Consider the following 19,574-nt stretch of genomic DNA (forward strand, 5'->3'; position numbering starts at 1 on the left):
TTAGGCTTTGCACTGTCGCCGCTGTCGAAATATCAGACATAATGTTGCTGTTAGCATAAGGAGGAAGTATGTAGCGTTGCATAGGGCCTTTTAATAATATCTGGGGTTCGTGGAGAGCCACAGTTCAGTCACAATTCTGTCACGCAGCTTTACCTCTCAGAGTTCCTCTTGATGGGACGTGGCGCCCACAGAAGGGCTTAAGGTGGCTGCGCTAGCCAGGATGGCTCCCCCTGGAAGTGTCTGGACCGACCTACATACACGGCTGGTGGTACTGCTTATGCAGTACACATCATCTGAGTAGGTCATGCCGCAGATCGGCCTGTTTTCCACCCCAGCGCACGAGGACAACGTCCCCGCCTTAGCCTGCCGCCCTAGGTTCGGCACGATATGAGTTGGCATCTAACAATCACAAGGAAGCTTAGATTGACGGGACGAAGACCATGGTTGAGGTCCGGCACTATCTCTGAGACCGCTGACAAACACTAGTATAAATAATCCGCAAGTCTCCAGTCACTTCTAGAACGCCCCCTTCCACTCCTCTCATAGCAAAGGTTGAGCCTTTTCATGATTCGCGACACAGAATCAAAGTACGGATCCCTGGCGACCTCCCCTCTGTCAACAATGGACGACGAGCAGCAGGGCATTGACCTCCATCGGAAGCGGGTACGTGAAAGATATAGCAACTCCAAAGTCATCAGCGCCTGCAAAGCACGCAGGCATCTTATTGTGCCTGATGTCATGTGCAGCAAAGAACTGAAGTGGTTGAGAGAAGAGGGTGCTCGAAATCTGGAAGTAAGAAAACTCGCAGAAGATATCAGAGTCTATACAGGTATGTTCTAACATCTCCACATCCTAATATCTTGCTAAGACTCCTTCAAGCACAATTCAATCGCCCGACGGACGAACAATTATATCAGTGGGCGCTACTCTCTGGAGAGAATTGCGAGATGAACATGATGCGTTATTGGGTTATCCCGGTTAGCACTTGGAAATTGATCCTCAGACAGCCTGCATTACCCCTGCCGGTTCGAAACGACGACATGGAGTTGAACAATTTCCAGTCTTGCAAAGAGACTGTGGCTGCCCTGCTCGAGCCGTACCCGTCGAAGCCATCGCCCTTTCTTAAAATCATGATCGGAGTGAGGAGAGCAAAAAGATCCATCAAAGAGCCACCAAGCTAGGAACGATGATGCCTAGCCTAGCACGAATGCTTGGTGATAATGGCTGGTAGAAATCTTTCGCTTATTAAGTGATGAGCCTCTGCTCAAAACTTGTTATCTCAAAAACTTTCGAGTGCAGTGATTAAACCAGGAAATGACCATGTATACAGTAGCACCTAACACTACGAGTTATTCGCGACATCTAAGCGACTGAATTCATTATGCGATCTAAGCGTATTCTGTCCTAGTAGAGTCCTACTGCGGGTCTCTTGCGTCGTCTGTTCCTGCTTCCGACCTCACGGCTTTGCATACTTGCAATGCAAACTTATCGATCGTCAAGGTCGGAGCTAGGAGCTGCTGGAATGGGAAGTCTAGTCCGTACTCGTTAAAGATCCACTTGCGCAGCTCTGCGCCGATCATGCTGTCCAAACCATATGAAGCTATGGATTTACTTTGAGTGTCAATAACTCGCACGTCTAGCTCGAGCAAACGTGACAGTTTGGCGGCGAAGTGTTCCTTGACAGTCAGCACAGATTCTAAAAGCGACTGCGCCCCACGGATGGTCTCAAGTATGGTCAGCCTAGAATGACTGTCTGCCAGCGCTTTGGAGCCAGTGCCCAGAGCATGTGCACAGTGGATAGTGTGCATGATGCTACTGAAGCGGGCATCATGCTGCCAGAATACATCCTCGCCCACTTCGTCGAGACAGTGACGGAGTCTGGCGGGATCGAGCCCAGGGATTATTTGGTTAGCTCCAGAGCTCAGTGCGACCTCGAACGCCTCGAGAAGCTGCTCCTCATCAATACCATACACCCCCGTGCGCGTCAGCAATTGCTCAAGCTTCGTGTTCTCGGCTACCACACCGATACCGAGAACCATAGGCAGGATGATCGAGACGGGCGCTCGTGCTGCTCTTGGTCTCTGTTTATCGTGAGTGCGGTCAATAGCTTCGTGCGATCCGCGCCTGGCTAGGGCATCAAGGAAGCCGTTAGCAGCAGCGTAGTTGCTCTGTCCTGGCATGCCCAAGAGACCAGATATTGAGCTCGTCATGAGAAAAAAGTCAAGCTGCGCAGAGTTTGGGGCCTTGGAAAGCACGGACTGCAGATTCAAGACGCCATCTATCTTGGGCGCCACTGCAGTCTGCCAATCTGTGAAAGTCATTGATTGGAACAGGACATCCTATATGAAGATCAGTCTTGCAAGTCGCAGAACGCACAACACTACTACTCTTGAATCAGAAACTCGCAGCACTTACTCTTAGCACCATTGCTGCATGGATGACACCACGAATCGGATGTTCAGAAGGGACGAGCTTCACTGCAGCCTCAACGTCTGCGTAGACCGTGACATCTCCTCGAACTACAGTCGCAGATGACCCCAGGGCTTCAATATCTCGGATAAGCCTCCCAGCAGCAGGGCTGCGTGCCCCCGTTCGAGAGAGAAAGACAAACCGTCGAGCACCCCTCTGCATCATCCACGTAGTGAGGCTGCGTCCCAGTCCGCCGAGACAGCCAACAAGCAGGTAGGAGGCGTCATGGCTGAAAGATACGCGAGGGCGAGTAGCACATGGGATGATCTGCAGCGGCTTCTGTGGCGACCGGTAGCGAACAACAGTCTTCGGTGTGCCGTGGCTTTCCGAGTGCGAGGCCACAGCGTGGTTGATGTCTGCGACATCAACTACGCGAATCGGGAAAGGTAGCCCCTTGTTCTGTGAGATTTCGCTCATACTGCGGTTGGCTGATGCGAGCACTCGAGGCAACAAGCTCGCGATGATCTCTTTCCGCGCATGGTACAACTCAATCAGATCAAACGGGGCGTAAATCGCGCCACGGTTGAACGGCGTTGTGTCAAGACCAGCGTGCGTCGAAATATCCTTTGTTCCAGAGTCGATGAAGCGGCCGGAGGGTGCAATCTGCCGCCATGCCTCGGCGGCCATGCCCGTGTTGACACTGCTGCCACCACTGAAGACGATATCTGCGCCGTGGCCGTTGGTGAGCTCCGTGAGGCGCTGAAAGATGCTCTCGAGCTGTTCGGATGCATGGTACTTGATGATACATCTGGGATCCCGTACAGCAATGTCTGAAGGAAGGTCTTCTGTGTCAAGGCTCTGCAGGACTATGGGCCGGGCACCGTGCTGGAGTGCTACACGGACTGCAGCAGCACCACTCGGCCCGGTGTTGTCCAGAATCAGGACGACATCTTCGGCCTCGATCCGGCCTAGCTCTTCGAGGCCATAGATGGCATTAGCGAACGGCAGTAGAGATGCCACGAGTCCTTGCATCTTGCTTTCTGTGCCGTTTTCAACCTTGTGGACGAGACTCGTATGTGTTTGCTGAAACGTCGAGAATTTCGCGGCGCTGAACCCAACGACTGTGTCACCTGGCCTAAACCCCTCCACATCAGAACCAACTCCGACGACGACGCCGCCCATTTCATAGCTGAACTTGCTGGCATAAGTAGACCCGTTGATAGCTAGGACTCCTTCCCTTGAGAGACCGCTGATATGCACGTGGACTTCCACATGGTCTGGTCGGATCGGCTGAGTGGCATCTTGGTCATGGGAACAGTCCACGAACTTGAGTTCTCCTTGTGACACCAATTTACCACTTAATCTGCGGTCTTTGATTGTCAGAAGTGTGGTTTCGGGCTCTGGTGCGCTGGCACAGGCATTGTTCACATGCTTGTTGCCGATGAGACGACTGATGTACATCCTGCCGTCGTCGTGGACAGCAAACTCCTGATCACGACGGCTACTTGTGTCAGCTGGTTCGCTCATGACGGCGTGTAGAGGCTTCTGCTGCAGGTTAGCTGTGCGCAGGATCCCCTTGACCATGACTTCGTCGCTGAGGTCAGGATGTAGGTCCAGCGTTTTGAAGTCGAGAGGACATAGCTCTGCCCTAGCGCATCGGGCAAGCCCCTGGACGAGAGCAAACTCCGGCTTGCAAGACACAATCGCGCCACCTGCAGAGACCCAGAGCAGAGACGAACTGAGTGTGATGATTTTCTGTACAGCAGAAAATTCTGCCCCTACCATGGTGTGAAGCAAGGATGTGCCTTCGAGGTCGGCGAGTAAGATGACCTGCCCGATGTCTTTAGAATGCAGGACCTTATGGGCTGCCAGAAGCCTGCACGTCTCAACCACGAAGCCTTGTTCACGGAGGACATGTTGGGTCAGTCTGAAAACTCGGGGGATAATGCTCCGATATACGAGGAGAACGGTTTTGGACTGTGGCGCGGCGAGACCTGAAGCGTGCGGGGCTTTGGTGTGGTAGATCGTCTGGTTTTCAAGATGAATGACATCAAACCCAGACGGCCGTGCCTCTTCTGTTGCGGCCGTAGCGATGACCCCCGGACTACCAAGATTGTCCATCAGCGATGGCGGAATACTTGAAAGTGAGTCGGCTACAATCAGTCCGGGCGGATTCAAAGGCTGCTGGGAACTTGCTGGCGCATCGTATCTCAGAGGCCCGTTCTCTACGACGTGTACGTTGGCGAAACGAAATCCTTCAAGAGCCTGTACAGCTTCAGACTCAGCCTCGTCGTCCACGAGTACAGTGTAATTGGCGAGCGGATGTCTCTCCAGAGTGTGACGTGCAAACCGGAAACCAACTTCGACAATATGACAGCCTGGATCCTTGAACAGTGCCAACTCTGCTAGGTGAACGGCCGAACTGAGAAGACGCGCGCCCTTCTGGTCCCCTTGGTCTTCCGACAGGCTTTCGAGCAGGGCGTCGAGGTCAAGGTTCCACGTTACTGCGCCATACGGCTGTGTGATCCCGTTCAGCGGGTCAACTGAGCTGTTCTTTTGCGGCAGAGCGGCTTCGTAGCTTGTCGTCCCTGCATTGACAATATCGAGGACAAGTTGTCCATCGGAGGCGGTCATCTGGGCACTGACTTTGAACGATCGAGCTCCTCGCTCTGTGGTCCACGCATATCCACAACTAGTCCCAGCTTCTAGTTGAGATTTTGTGGGAGGGTAGAGAGCTATTTCTTCGAAGTATATTGGCACAACTCCGGAAGTCATCGCGCGGGTTCGGCCAGCATGAATGGCTGCTATGCATAACTGCAGAATGGAGTCGACACACGCGGGGTGCAAGGCATAGCGGGACTCTCCAAGCTCTCTATCCACGCATCGCTTGATTGAAGTCGTGCAGCTAGCAGCATGTTGCTGACCATCGAAGCGGATGTCGTTCATGTCCTGAAATGTCGGGCCGTAGTCAAATCCAACTTCGCGGAGCGCCTTGTTCCACGCTCGGCCGCTCGCTCGCTGCGGGAAATCCGGGATTCGTCGAGGGGATTTTCTAAAGCTTCTATCGTTACTGCCTGTTCTTGTGACGAGGCGAATCCTGCCAGTAACATGCTGCAAGACTATGCCGCGATGATTGCTGGCGACGGAAACATCATGGCTCGTCGACGATACACTGAATTCGAAAAAGCCATTGTCGGTCCTGCCCGCTGCTGGCCACAGGCTGAGTCGCACCTCGACACCGTCTTCCGCTTCTGGGACCGCAAGGGCGGTATGGATTTTCACATCACGCAAGATGTAACCGTCTATCACACCTTCCGTGGCAGTGTATCCGAGCTCATGCATCTGCGTCAGGGCTTCGATGGCCATTGACATGTATCCTGCCGCAGGGAATATATACTCACCCCCTAGGCGATGATGCCTGAGCCAGGGGAGGTCTTGGAGCCGCAGCAAATTGCGCCACGTTGGCTCTAATGGGGATGAACCGACAATTTGCTGGCCAAGAGATCATGACGAGGGAAAGCAGGTTGCCGGTGCTCGCGACTTAGGTGGCTCTCGGCCCATAAAATTCGTTCGTAGTTCCACTGGTATGGCGGGAGATCGACAATCGTTCGACCCTGACCATAGGAGCTAGGCTGACAATCATGAGTACTATATGCTCGTACGATTTTGGCTCTGTTTAGCGATTTGTAGTTGCGCAGAATGAGCTCGCCAGCTACCTGGAGCAGCCTAACAGCACCGTTTTCGTTCCGTAGTAATGTCGGGAGACAATCAGCTTTTTTGTGACCCACGTGAGTTTGGATCTGTCTGATGAAGCCGGACAAGGCCGAGTGAGGCCCGATCTCTAACATCAAGTCGACGTCCGAATATTTCGCAATGGTTAACAACTTCTGGATGGCCTGGTCGAAGCGAACCGGACTTTGCAGATTCTTGCTCCAGTATGTCCCGTCAAGAACAGTGTCCTTGGCCAACAGGCTACTCGTGACGGACGATATCATAGACACGCCACTTCCTCGTTGGAAGTTCATCCACCCCGCCTCATCAGCGGTCGATACATGAGCCCAGTCGGCTCTAGCTTGGTTAATGAGTTCCTCGTACTTGCTAGCCACATCGGCCATGTGACGTGAGTGATAAGCCTTGCCACCAGTGCTGACCATACGGGTGAAGACTCCGTCGACGTCTAGCCGACCCTTTACGGCCTGGATAGCGTCCATATCACCGCTGAGAGTCACGCTGGTCGGGGAATTGTAGCATGCTACTTCGACCTCCATCATCTGGGGACTGCTGAGGTATTGCTCCGTCAAGGTCTCGGCGCCTATGCCCACCGCCAGCATTGCGCCGTTAGCGCGAACATCCCGGGCGACTTGACCGCGATAGAAGGCAGCCGTGATGGCCTCTCTGGCCGTGAGGAGCCCGGCGGTATAAGCTGCCGCGATCTCCCCAGAAGAGTGTCCTACAGTGACCGCGGGGTGCACGCCCCAATCATCTAGGAGTTGGACCAGCGCGACTTGTACAGCGGTCGTAAGGGGCTGAGCGAACTCTGCTGAAGCGATACGCGAAGTGGAAGCTTCTTCGAGTAATAATTCCTCGAGCTTCCAGCTGGGCCTATCCCGCAGGCCTTGAAGTACGTTGTCCAGCGCTCGAATCGAGCGAGCAAACACCGAGCTGTACTTGATGAGTTCGGCACCCACTAAATCACAAGATAGGACGCATTAGCCTCGTTAAATCTAGCGTTGGGGTGAAACATGGCCGAGTAATCCTAGTGCTCGACTTACTTCGTGGCCACTGTGCTCCCTGACCTGTGAACACAAAGCCCACTTTCCTGCACGGCTGATTTGTACCGCCGAATACAAACGACTCTGTAGCAGTCGTAGAATCGGAGCTGAGAATCTCACCCAGGGTCCGCTGGCTAGCTACTAGATACGCGTTACTTCCCAGGTTGGTCCGCCTCGTAGTGAGCGTATGTGAGAGATCAAGAAGGCTGTAGCGGTCTAGCACTTTGGCGTGAGCCGCAATGTTGCGCTGCAAGGTCGCCGTATCATGTGCTGAAAACGGCAACAGAAATGGGCGGTCATGGTCGATGACGTGCCGGGTACACTTCTTTGCTGTCGTGCTCTTAGGATCAAGAAATTGCCGTGTTGTTATCTCACTACCGACAGTGTGATGCTGGCAATAGTACGTATAGCTGGCAGATCTCTCTGTACTACCGCCCAGCTGAGGGACGACGGAGTTGGCGCCTTCAATAATAACATGGGCATTGGTCCCACCATATCCCGAAGCGTTGACCGAAATCCGCCGGACAGGAAGATGAGCAGGGAATGGCAGAGGTTCTGTCGGTACTCGCACTTGCCACTCGTTCCACTTGATGGCCTTGCTTGGCTTGGCCACGCCATAAGTTGGCGGGATGATACCACGTTCAACAGCCAAGACAGCCTTGATCAAAGAGGAGAGTCCGCTAGCAGCCCCACTGTGGCCGACATTGGGCTTGACGGATCCGATCAGCAGGGGCTCGTCGCATGTGTTCCGGTTCGTGTTCAGCGCTATAGATATCGCCTCTGCTTCGAGAGGGTCGCCAACTGGTGTGCCGGTCCCGTGACACTCGACATAGCCTGTCAGACGGGCATCGAGATTGCCCCCTCGCCGATAGGCTTCCATCATCACTGCAGCCTGACCCTCACAGCTGGGCTGGCTGATGCTCACAGCAGTTGTTCGACCATTAGCATTGACGGCGCTGCTCCTGATCACGCCCCTGATGGGATCACCATCACGAATGGCATCGCTCAACCGTTTGATATACACCGCACCGACAGCCTCAGCGCGTCCGTAGCCGTCAGCACTGTCGTCAAAAGTGTGACAAGTCGATGTGGCAGACAGCACGCCGATCTTTGCGGTGTTCATGTGCTGATCTGCTGCGATGATCATGTTCGTCCCGCCGACAATGGCCGCCTCGCATTCGCCATTGCGGAGCGCGTTGCAAGCATTATGCAGAGCATACAGCGACGAAGAACAGGCAGTGTTACACATCATGCTAGGCCCTTTCAGATTGAAGACGTGGCTGATGCGATTGCTGATCATGCCAGGATCGACGGCTGTTGCGGCGACGCTGTGCCGAAAGGAGGGCTCACGAAAGGCCATCTGCTGCCAGTCTGCGGTAAAGCTGGCTGCGTATACTCCAGTACAAGTTCCTGAGATGGCCTCAAGCGTGATGCCACCAGCCTCGAGAGCTTCATAGACAACCTCCAGTACTAGGTACAACAAGCAGGAAGATCAGCTACTGCTTTGAGGTTGCGATTCTTTGGGGTCCTTTGTGTAATTGCACGCTGGCTTACATTTGCGCTGTTGAGGATCCATCCACCTAGCCTCGATAGGGGTGATGCCGAAGAAAGCCGGGTCAAAGCCTGTGAGATCTTCCTCAAGGAAGTAGCCGCCCAAGACGTTGAAACTACCTGGTCGACTGTTGTTCTTGTGATAGTGGGCATCAATGTTGAACCTGGATGAGGGCACTCGCGGAGTATGGCCGGTTCTCTTTTTCATCATTAGATCCCAAAAGTCACCCGCAGATCCAACCTCGCCAGGCAGTCGACATGCTAAAGGACTAAATGTTAGCAGGTTCATAGTGCGTATTGTCTCCATACTGACCCATTCCAACCACGGCGATTGGCTCGAGTTGCTCGTGCAATGACTTCTCTGAATAACGAGGAGATGACATTGCCGGATACTCCTCGTCAGCGACTCGAATCATAGGTACACAACGATTCGCATTGTCGCATTGATCGTCAGATACGGAAGAAGCACAAATCGGGGTCGTTGCTACGCCAGACATGATGACAGGATAATTCGGTGCATGAGCTCAGTTGAATTAGTGGACGGAAAGAGCATCTACTCGAGCGAAGCTACCACGACGGTGAAATACTCTAGTTCGTACCTGCAGCCGGCTAACACCCTCTGCTGTACTGCTCCAGAATCGACGTAACAGATAGTCCTCAGCCTGCCAACCTACACTTCGGTCCGAAACGCGAGGCAGGCAACCGTGTCTGTGCCACTCCCATTGCTAGATCCAAATTTGGCTGCCATTAGAGGCAAGGGGCACCTGAGAGTGGATCACAGCACCACCACCACGCGAATTAGAGGGAAGCCCCGCCACTCCGTCAGTGGCGTTGGGGTCCCGGGGGCGTGGGACCGAGGGGGGCGTGGTTTGTGAGGCTGCTTGGACCCCCCGAGCCCCACGATGAGAATGTCGCTCGTCCCTTGAGGTATCTTGCTCTGCCAAGAGGAGCCCGTTTCGCAAGCAGAGACGCTTTGTGCCTCACGATCGTGACACCCATCTCCAACATGACCGTACTGCAATCGCATGTCGGATACATTCTACAAGCTGTTAACGTCCACAAGCCCTGTCGCACCCATGCCGGAAATGAGTCCAAGTCCTAGATGAAAAGCAGCGATACTAGTCTCGTGCCAGCACAAAACCCCATTAGTTGTCTGCAATAGAGATCGCGCTTGATGATGCTAGCACAAATCAACCAGAGGGCACGTACAACATGCACACATTAAGATGAACGTTAGGACGAGAGCTAATAAGAGATAGCCCGCTGTAAGTTGCCTATGTGGTTTGCGCCCACACTGATGCTGCCAGAAACGATACGTTGTGCAACACAATGGCATAGCTTGAATGCCTGCTTCAACCGCCCACGCGCATTGGGGTGGGTCTTCGCTCCTAACTTCCAGACCCAGCAGACCATCTCCAAAGGCATTCGAGCTTGGAAATCCTTTGTAGGTGTAGCATCGTTGGAGGTCATCGTTGTGCGCAGGCGGTAAATCCATGGGCAAAAACTTTGGAACAATAGAGCGAGAAGCGTGACGTACTTTTGCGAAGTATGTAAACACTCGGATCATGCATCCAATATTGCTTGCGACGACTATGCCTTCTCGAGATCGGGCATCGTCTGCATACTGTCTAGTAGCACTTGCTTCGCTACGACCACAACGGTCTGTGCACGGGCATTTACCTGTAGGTGGTGTACATAGCGACGAGAAAGGCGCGGCACTGTGCATGCGCCAGAAGTAGAGACGAGGGACTTATCCTTGAACAAGCAACTGAGGTTGGAAATTGTAGACACTTATGTAATATCTCTTACTCGGCACGCCAGATAGTTAAAGACAGGAGGGATGAAGATGTATGTGGATGGTCTTGCCCTAATACCTTTACTCTTAGTCGGTAGCAGGAAGCCATCATGTCGATAGCCTCTATTGCGCGCTCTTGTGCGTACCAGGTATAAGCCAAGTTGTTCATGGCTGTAAGCGTATCGGGATGATCCAGTCCGAGTTTCTGCTTGCGAGTCTCCATCACTTCCACCTCCAGCTCCTCAGCCTTGTCCCATCGTCCTTGATTCCGGTACGTCGAGGCCAGGTTGGCCATGCTGGTTAGCGTATGGGGATGATCCAGTCCAAGTTTCTGCTTGCGAGTCTCCATCACTTCCACCTCCAGCTCCTCAGCCTTGTCCCATCGTCCTTGATTCCAGTACGTCGAGGCCAGGTTGGCCATGCTGGTCAGCGTATCAGGATGATCTAGTCCGAGTTTCTGCTTGCGAGTCTCCATCACTTCCACAAACAGCTTCTCCGCAGCCTTCCATCGGCCCTGAATCATAAGGGCACGGCCCACCATATCCATAGAGTGAAGAGTATCGTCATGTGTTCGTCCAAGCCTTTTAGACGTGGCTTCCATGGTAGCTTCCGCCATTTTCTGCGCCTCAGGTCCTTGACCCTTCTTCAAGAAGTACCACGCAGCTCTGTAAAGGATGCCGGTCCACGCGGCCGACGAATCTTCTGTCTTCGGCCGTTGTGCTGCAGCGGACGTGGCATGTGGCAGCAGCTCTTGACATTTTGACCAGTTCTCGTACTCCCCTGTTGGAAATTGTGAGGCGAGGCGATCAATAAACTCGTGCTTCCACCTATCCTCCTGACCCTTCGCCTGAAGCCACTTCCGCGTAGCCAGCTGGACCAGTCTATGCATTTGGAATGTCCCACCATCGCTTGTAGAGATGAACGAGTAGTCCATCAACGTCGAAAGGTCTTGCTCGAATGCCTCAGCAGCACTGAAATCCGAGTCGCTCTCGTCATCACTGGGCTCCTTACCATAAGTATGCTTCTCGTCTTCCGAATCAGCTATACTGATGCCCTTTTGGTGTGACCCGATGGCGGTCCCCTCATAGTCAGATGCTCGTAGCAGACTCTCCGGGATACCCTGCCGATCACAGAAACTCATGAGCGAGAGCAGGTCGGTTGCTGACTGTCGAGCTTCGCGAATATGATCGAATGAGATTTGCCATGTAGTGATTATAGAGTTCTTGGCTTCGCGGTCCCGGCGTAGCTGCCCTCGATCGTAGTCGAGAAGACCGACCTTCTTCCGATCGCCCTGCTCAAACTTCTCAAGATATTGTTTGATAGAACACCGCGGCGTCTTGTGACCTATGTAGGCCGTCGCTTGGGCGATCGCCAGAGGCATGTACTCGAGTGCCTTGATAAGAGCTTGGGTGCTTTCGATGTCCGTCTGCCTCACTAGCCCTCCGAGCTTCTTTTCTGCCAGAGACAACGCGTCAATCGCGTTCATGGGCTCGATCCTTACAATGTTACATTCTTCGACGAGTCGGAACGCCACATCCCTGCTTCTGGTAGTGACAAGAACGGCTCCATGTTGACAATAGGGAAGATATGATCTGAGTGGTGTACTTCGCCCTTGATTCTGCGACTGTCCGGCACTGCCGACATGAGAGACGTCGAAGAAAAAGCCAGCTTCGTCTAGATTGTCCAAAATCACCACCCATTTTCCTCTTTTCTCTTCGCGTAGCCAATGTGACAGGAGTTCGAAGATGTTGCTTTGGGAATCTCGTCGCCCGGGAATCTTGAGGTACTCGGCGACGTCTCGGAAACTCTGTTCGTAGCGGGCCGCGTTGCTCGCGTGAATCCAGAAAACCCATGTCTCGGGCGATCGTTCTCGGACTCGGTAGGCATACTCGATGGCAATCTGCGACTTGCTACTCGTGCGTTAGCTTTCGCGATCGCTTCTAATGCACACGTAGTGTGAGCTATGCCTACCCGACACCACCCAAGCCAAGGAGAGCTGTTTGCGATGCTGGCTTGGCACACAGCTCATGCACCCGGTCGATTTCTTTTCGGTCGACGAAGTCTGGGTCGCGGCCGAAGGGTATGATCGCTGTCGGGCTCGGCGGGGTCACTGGTCGTTCTAGGTTGGGACAAGCATTAGCGCTGGTCGTGCTCGGACGTCTAGTAACATACCTGGACGCTGTTAGCCCAGGTGATTTGAATAAAGGGTAGGAGAGTAATTGGTGTGTTCAGAAATGCATTGCATTGAGGCTAACGTACGATTCAGATGGACATCCCCATGGACGATGCCCTGAAACAAGAGGCTGTTGTCGTTCACCGCAGTGTGGCCGAACTGCTGTTGGATAGCTTTCGGCGGCTGCCGCGCTGTGTCCGCCATAGCCGACGTCGGGCCAGCAGCCTAGGTCAGGAGTGGGATTTCCGTCTTCGATCAAAACTTTACCGTCGTTTTCTGAGGTCGAGGACGCACTGCGTAGCAGGCTGCGCGCATCAGTGCCACGATAAGCGAGGAAGGCGACTGACCCTAGGCAAAGCAGAACCGCTGGAGGGTCAGCGGACAGCGGCTGTGTGCGGGGTTGTCACGTGCTGCTGGCATCCACGAATTGGAATGTCGGACTGTGCGGCTGAGAGTCATCACGAGCGCGATTATGGCTACGAGGTGAGCCCGTCCTTTGCCGACTGTATCGTATCCCTATAGCTATCCTTTCGTACAACTTCGTTACGAGGCATATCGCTATATGTCGCCATGGATCCACTGAGCATAACAGCTAGTGCTATTGCCGTGGCGACCCTTGCGGCGCAAAGCACCAAAGCTATCTACCAGGCCATCGACGGCTTAGCGGAAGCCCCACATGCCATCGCGCACTCGAAGACTCTCCTCGCAGGGACACAAACAGCATTGGACAGTCTTATTGGAACGTTAACAACGACGCAAGATACACAGGCCAGGCTTGGGTCCGTTCTACGACCCTTAGAACTCGACCAGACCTTGCGTTCTACGCAGCAACTTTGCGACAAGTTCGGCACGACTATCACGAAGTACACTAGTCGTTCGACCGATGCAAGGTTCAGCAGCCGTGACAGGATCTTGGTGAACTTTCACGAGTCGCAAATCATCCGATTCAATCAAGAATTGGGCGACTGCCAGAAGACCATTTCTCTGGTGCTTGGGACGATCACCCTGTATGTCCCTACGTCAACTAGGGGTCGCGCTAGAATTAACCATCTGCAGAATCGTATCTAGCGGCACGTCCGACAACCTGCAACAATTGAGCAAGCAGTTCCAAGCCCATGAACAGGCGCTCACCTCTCTGGTCGCCGAGATTTCGCAAAGACCCACGGACCCAGGAACAATAGAATCGCATACATCGGGCGAAGGTCTGCGTGCTAGTACGGACGACGACCAAGCCAGTCTTCGGCCGACTTTAGCGCTGAGAAATACCTGCGAGGCTGCTTTACAGGCCACTCAAGCAGCACGAACGGCTCAAACTTTCGGAGATATGCAGGCCGATCAGTCTATGGCCATGCAAGGAATTGTGGGAGAAGCGCAGAAAGGCGTGGATCAGTCCTTCGGGAAGTTGGTCGCGCAAAACAAGAGCCGGGCATTTCAAGGGCAAATGGACGCGACTTCCTTCGCCCAGATGTTTAAATGAAGAGGTGCGAGGACTTGGTCATTTCTAGCCAGTGTGCTTTTTCCGAGGTAGCTAAAGCCTACTGCAAAAAGATTTCGCATAGTTGAGATCGAAGAAGGAAGTCAGGAGAATTACGGCTTTGAGCTACGACCTATGTGCTTGATTATGGACGTAAGGGAATAGATTGAGGACACCGCTTTTGCTTGGTCCGATGATCCGACGAGGCGGCGATGCGGCTGCAAGCTCACGTGATAGCGACCTCTAGAATTCCAGTCAAGGGCATCGTAGCCGCTTTGTGCCCGCCCTTCGCCTCCAGAGGAGCGTCGCTACACATCACCGTCGACCGTCACAACTTTCTCGCTTCTTGAACCAGCATGCCTAGCATTCATCTTGACGAGCACGAGTTTGAGCTCGATGAAGAAACCCAGGAGTGTGCAGAATTCGATGACCCGCTCGTCCCGGCTTCGAGTAACGTGGGGTTTGTATCGGGTCTGCGCTACAACATAATATGGAAGCTGCATCTGCGAAAAGTAAGGCTCACGATGATCATAGAAGACACTATTGAGAATGGCGACATGGCAAACGGTGCCTACTGGAACTAAGTCCTGGAACCCGAGCTGCTGACTATCGTGACGAGTAGAGCGCCTGCGCCCGACTACTCGCGCCACGCTCCACGTGCAATGAACACCCTATAAGTGCACCTCAAGGCACGAGTACAAATCCGATGAGACGAGGATCTTGGTGTCCACTTCCAAACGCGGCGAGCCGGACTTCTCGAAGCGCTCCAATGCTCTAAACATTGACTGGACGATCGTGGAGAAAAAGCTAAGGACATGATCTGACCAGGAAAATAGCCTTACGGTCGCAATGTCGTTTACATACAGCACTGTATCAGGTTCGGTCGTAAGCTTGTGGCAAAGCGCCATTAGCATTGAAGGTGTGATCTACGGATCAGGGCCAGTTCGTTTGTATGGCATTCTCGTGGTTCCGTACCGTGCAAAGGTCGTTCGTGCTCGGCTAACGGGGCGCGGAGGACAAGAGATCGCGTCAGCTATGGCTTCGTTCGTGAAGTTTCGGCGGATCATGGATTCGAGTAGTTGGTGTTGGGAGTCGGAGAGTCGTCGAGCCATTTCCAACGGCAGCCGTACCAGCCGCGACATGCAGAGGTGCGAGAAAGGCGAAACATCACTTGGACAATGTCGATGGGTTGTGGAGCCTGAGTGGGACTCATGATCAAGGGCGCCAAAATTAGCGACTGCGCAGGTTTCTGATGGCAGGGTACTTGCTCCTGTTGACTCGGCACTGTTTATGGCTCCACTTTCACTTATTCTCCGACTGGTCAAGGAAGACGTTGAACCTGTCATTGAGTTAAGCTGATTTTGCTTGGCCCCGGGCCCCAATCAGCCTAGGGTAAGCTAACAGCGTCAATACGTTCATGTGTAGCTTAACAAACCAGATCTGGAGGATCCTTGTTATAAACCAAAGATGTCGCATTGGGCAACGATCAGTACCCTTACCTCCTCACTGTTCTATCACTACTGTACAGTCCACTAGCTTTCGCAGGCGCACCCAGCACGAGATACCGAAACATAACTGCGCGTTGACCCTCGGCGCCGGTGCCCTAGCATGACTTTGTCTCTGCTCACTATCCAAGAAGCGCACGATGCCTCACTCGAGGTTCAACACAACAACGAGCCCGAAAAGCTCCGTGGGGAAAGACTCCAGGGCGATGAGATATGTGAATACCCTGAAATGCCCAGAAAAGCCCATGGACGTTCGAATTATCGTGATGAGCGCGAGCAGGTATTTAGCGAGCCTTTCTTCCAGACAACTTTAGCCCTGAGTGCGCGGGAGTTGAGAATTTGAGCAGACCTGCTGATCGCGTCTTCGGTATAGATCTGGAACGCTCGCGACTTATCGAGCTCTTAACATATTGGGGTTCGAAGCGTACCACAACCATAAAAGCTTTGCTTATGGAGCATCCCACATGAAGATGTTCAATGAAGCTCTTCAGGCTTCCTGGCACGAGAACACGGAAGCCTATCATCGACCCGAGTTCGATAAGTGGTTCCAGGGATATGATGTAAGTTCTTTGTTGCCTTGTCAGGAAAGCGTGCTACTTAGGCATACATGCGCAAGTCTCTGACAATCATCGCGTTTTTTTGGTTCTGTCATCAGGCTCTGGTCGAATTGCCGTCGTACTTTCCAGAAGAAATCGTTCAAGCCTATCCTGGTGCGAAATATATTTTAGTCGAGCGTGATCCAACTGCCTGGGCGCGCAGCGTTATGAACAGCATTGTCCGTATGGCAGAGGATGTCAACAAGATGCCCATCAGAACACTCAAGCACTTCGATGAAACCATGAAGATGCTTTGCATCAATGCACGCCTTATTGGCGGACACTTCTCCGGCGGCCATTTCACTAGGCAAGGCGGCCTTGAAGCTTGTGAGACATGGTATCGTGGTTAGTAAGTTCCTCCGAGCATCCTTCTAACCGTGCAAGGCTTGACACCGATGAGAAACAATGACGGCATTCTTCTCACTTATGGGGCCATTGACTGACAGAATCTCAACCGCGCGAATCGATAGTTTGCTGCGTGTTAAGAAGTTGGTACCAACCGAACAGCTCCTGGTTCTCCGGCTCGAAGACGGACTCGATTGGCATTCTATTTGCCCCTTTTTGCAACTACCTCTCCCACAAGAGCCGTGGCCGGAGAAGAATACATGTGAGCAATTCCACACTTTGGTGCAGGAGCTCATGACGCCACTGGTGAAGCGAGCTCTTGTAAGGGCGACAACGTATGCTCTTTTGTTGGCTGTGATCGTATGTAGCACAGTATTATCGGCCATATCTTGGTGGTGCACAGATCAAAGCACCCTCGATACGAGGGATCTCTAATCATAGTCACCGATAGTGGTCAGATTATGTAGACAGCCAGTAAAACAGCGCTTAGCACATTATCGAGCAGGCGCAAATGAACTTGAAGGATGTATCTTCTTTAATGTCAGAGGACCCTGTAACTAGTATATTTTCTTAATTTTTGGAGGGCACTGGCGAGACAAGACAGAACAAGGGCTCCTTAATCCACATCAAGAAATTTAGTTGTTTTTCCCATCCATGGCTCTCCTCGCATAGCTCGAAATCGAACTTAACAAGCAATGCCCCCATGATCAATCGTATCTCATGCAATGCTAAGTTCCGGCCCAAACAGTCTCGAGAACCGTACGAGAAAGGATGGAACACATCTGGACTGGGGTCTGCGTGGACGTCCACGTCAGTTTTGTTCTGGGCGCCACGAGGCAGCCATCGCTCAGGAATGAAAGCATTCGCGTCCCTGAAATTCCTTTCGGAGTGATAGGCTGCGTATTGTGCGACGGATAACCGAGTTCCTCCGGGTATCCAACAGTTGTCGATCAGCATACCACCCTCTCGGACGACCCTTGGTACACCCACCGCAACGGGGGGATAGATGCGCAGGCCTTCCTTGATACAAGCATTCAGGTACGCGCACTGACTGAGACGCCTGAAGGATAGATCGGATACGGTATCAAAGCTCGCTCGTATCTCATTTTTGAGTAGCTCGAGTTTCTCCGGACGTAGACAAAGGTGGTAGATCAAGCCACTTAGAAGGGTTGCTGAAATGTAGGCTTTGTTAGTATCTCTAGATATGATAGAGGGATTTTATTTCCATTGTCTGAACTTTACCGATAGTTTCTGTCCCAGCTAGCATGAAAAGCTCGGCGTTGGAACACATCGCATTGAGACTGAGCTTTTCAGTAGGTCCTGCTGGAGAAACCTGCCTCCAGATGTCCGGCCGAGTTGATCCTGTCTTGACCCTTTCGTGTACCCTTTGAGCTGAATGTTGGAAGTGTTCATGTTTTTTCTTCTGGATACACTTTGGCTCAAACTTCCTGTATAGAAAACGTGAAACATTGTAGTACTCCACGAACAGAGAGAGCGGCATTAGCTTGATCAGTTTGAAGATTGAGTTGACCCAGGCGCTAGATCGATCCCTTTCCAATAGCCCCAGTGGCTGTCCAAAACACAAATCGGCCATGATGTCAAATGTTGCGAAACTGAATATGCTTGTGAGTTCAACCTTCGCAGATGGCGATGTTGAACGTAGGTTGGTGTCAAGTCTGCGCTCTATCAGTGAGACCATGGCATCCATACTTGAGAAGAATTAGTTTCGAGCGTCCACGGTACCGTTCGTTTCAAATTCACCCTTGTTTGAATGACTTACTGTTCTTTGAATATTGGCTGCTGTTTGCGTAATCCCACTTCGGAAAATGCGGGTGCAAACATTCGTCGCCATAAACGGTGGGTATCAACATCGGTGGTGCTGAGACTTCGAATACCTAGACAGAGGTGATGATTCAACTATTAGCTTTGGAAACCTGGATCGAAGCTTTCATTGTTCCGAACCGTTTGCTGGTTGAATGCCATAATCTGGCGCTTTGGAAAGCTCTAACCGGTTACCGTATATCTCCTTCCAAGCGCCACTGGAGATGTAGCTTAAGTCATCTGGGCCGAATCGCAAGACAGTACCGTAACGGTTGTGCAAGTCATGCAGCCAATGTACTTCATTGCCCCGGAAAAGCTGAATCCAGTATGGAATGCGCGTAATTGCGCAGAGCCATGGACCTGGTAAGGCAGAAAGGGGGTGGAATGTGACAGAGTAGAAGCTTTGGCTGACAAACCACAGTGCCAATACACATAAAGCCGCCTCTATGCCATCGGAAACCGACATCTCGCTAACCAGATTGAAGCCATACTCTAAGAAATCCTTCGATGAAGACACCATTGAGGTTTTCAGAGAGGAATGTGGTTCAGGCAGATGGTAAAGATGGGTGTTGCCGTGCAAGCCCTAGATCTGCCCACTTCAGCGACTGACTACGGTCAACAGTCCAATTGGCTTTGTCGGTACTGTATGGTATAGCAGACTAAGCTACATATAAAGCCACTCACCATGCAGGGTCTGCTTGAGATAGAAGAGATGAGTATATTTTCCGTGCGGTGCTCCAAGTAAACCCTTAATAACCTAAACAACCTAAAGAACTCACACAACCAAAACAATTTAAACTGAAGCAGTCCTGTTCGCAGAAACGAGCATGACGACTCAACCCAACAAGGGACTATTTGTGGCTCAAAGAGTACCACAAACAAGGCCGCATTCAGTGATCACCCACCTTCGTCAGCAGAGGCCCAGCTCAGACAAGGGGCAAAGAGCACTGTACAGTACAGAAAAGATTGTTGGATGGATGCATGGATGCACCCATGCTCGCTCCTTGCAAGCATAGACCAGCATTGTTAAGCGGAGACTTGCTTCAAGGCGGGTGTGACCGCGGAGCCAAAAATGGAGTGCCCCACACTCACCTGGAGTCGAAGGTCTGGGTGATATGACTGCCGAGCCATGA

The 19,574-nt window shown here is 52.5% G+C and overlaps 5 protein-coding genes across 5 annotated transcripts; 2 read left to right on the forward strand and 3 right to left on the reverse strand.

Annotated features, from left to right (window-relative positions):
• Positions 1-582: 582 nt before the first annotated feature.
• B0I36DRAFT_399271 (uncharacterized protein) lies at positions 583-9,148 on the reverse strand (the record flags this gene model as incomplete). Its single annotated transcript, XM_046161638.1, is given in 9 exon segments — positions 583-612; positions 1,473-1,600; positions 1,613-2,339; positions 2,416-5,786; positions 5,811-5,874; positions 5,892-7,096; positions 7,182-8,651; positions 8,736-8,993; positions 9,046-9,148. The coding sequence occupies 9 exon segments, from the start codon at positions 9,146-9,148 to the stop codon at positions 583-585; spliced, it is 7,356 nt and encodes a 2,451-aa protein (XP_046004857.1).
• A 1,214-nt stretch (positions 9,149-10,362) lies between these two features.
• Positions 10,363-13,087, reverse strand: B0I36DRAFT_52329 (putative kinesin). Its single transcript, XM_046162988.1, has 4 exons — positions 12,787-13,087; positions 12,499-12,646; positions 10,674-12,437; positions 10,363-10,599 (listed from the first exon to the last, which is right to left on the reverse strand). The coding sequence occupies exons 1-4, from the start codon at positions 12,902-12,904 to the stop codon at positions 10,524-10,526; spliced, it is 2,106 nt and encodes a 701-aa protein (XP_046004858.1). The 5' UTR covers positions 12,905-13,087; the 3' UTR covers positions 10,363-10,523.
• A 183-nt stretch (positions 13,088-13,270) lies between these two features.
• B0I36DRAFT_378332 (uncharacterized protein) lies at positions 13,271-14,177 on the forward strand (the record flags this gene model as incomplete). The annotated part of the gene is made up of 2 exons (XM_046160665.1): positions 13,271-13,707; positions 13,757-14,177. 2 exons carry the CDS (start codon positions 13,271-13,273, stop codon positions 14,175-14,177), a joined length of 858 nt encoding a protein of 285 aa, XP_046004859.1.
• A 1,867-nt stretch (positions 14,178-16,044) lies between these two features.
• Positions 16,045-17,055, forward strand: B0I36DRAFT_399295 (uncharacterized protein; the record flags this gene model as incomplete). The annotated part of the gene is made up of 3 exons (XM_046161639.1): positions 16,045-16,239; positions 16,335-16,612; positions 16,746-17,055. Coding segments are annotated over 3 exons (783 nt in total), but the record flags the coding sequence as incomplete, so codon positions are not given.
• Positions 17,056-17,190: 135 nt separating this feature from the next.
• Positions 17,191-18,907, reverse strand: B0I36DRAFT_256178 (cytochrome P450; the record flags this gene model as incomplete). Its single annotated transcript, XM_046150921.1, has 4 exons — positions 17,191-17,792; positions 17,863-18,329; positions 18,401-18,515; positions 18,583-18,907. The coding sequence occupies 4 exons, from the start codon at positions 18,905-18,907 to the stop codon at positions 17,191-17,193; spliced, it is 1,509 nt and encodes a 502-aa protein (XP_046004861.1).
• Between the last annotated feature and the right edge of the window lie 667 nt (positions 18,908-19,574).

The sequence above is a fragment of the Microdochium trichocladiopsis genome (genome assembly GCF_020744255.1).
Source record: "Microdochium trichocladiopsis strain MPI-CAGE-CH-0230 chromosome Unknown B0I36scaffold_14, whole genome shotgun sequence".
Taxonomy (NCBI): Eukaryota; Fungi; Ascomycota; class Sordariomycetes; order Xylariales; family Microdochiaceae; genus Microdochium; species Microdochium trichocladiopsis.

Excerpts from the sequence above, each read along its gene's own strand:
- B0I36DRAFT_52329 (XM_046162988.1), bottom strand. The coding sequence starts at position 12,904 with ATGGCGGACACAGCGCGGCAGCCGCCGAAAGCTATCCAACAGCAGTTC. Across the intron at positions 12,438-12,498 it reads CTTGGCTTGGGTGGTGTCGG|CAAGTCGCAGATTGCCATCG; the intron begins GTAGGCATAGCT and ends ACGCACGAGTAG. Across the intron at positions 10,600-10,673 it reads AACAACTTGGCTTATACCTG|GGCAAGACCATCCACATACA; the intron begins GTACGCACAAGA and ends TAAAGGTATTAG.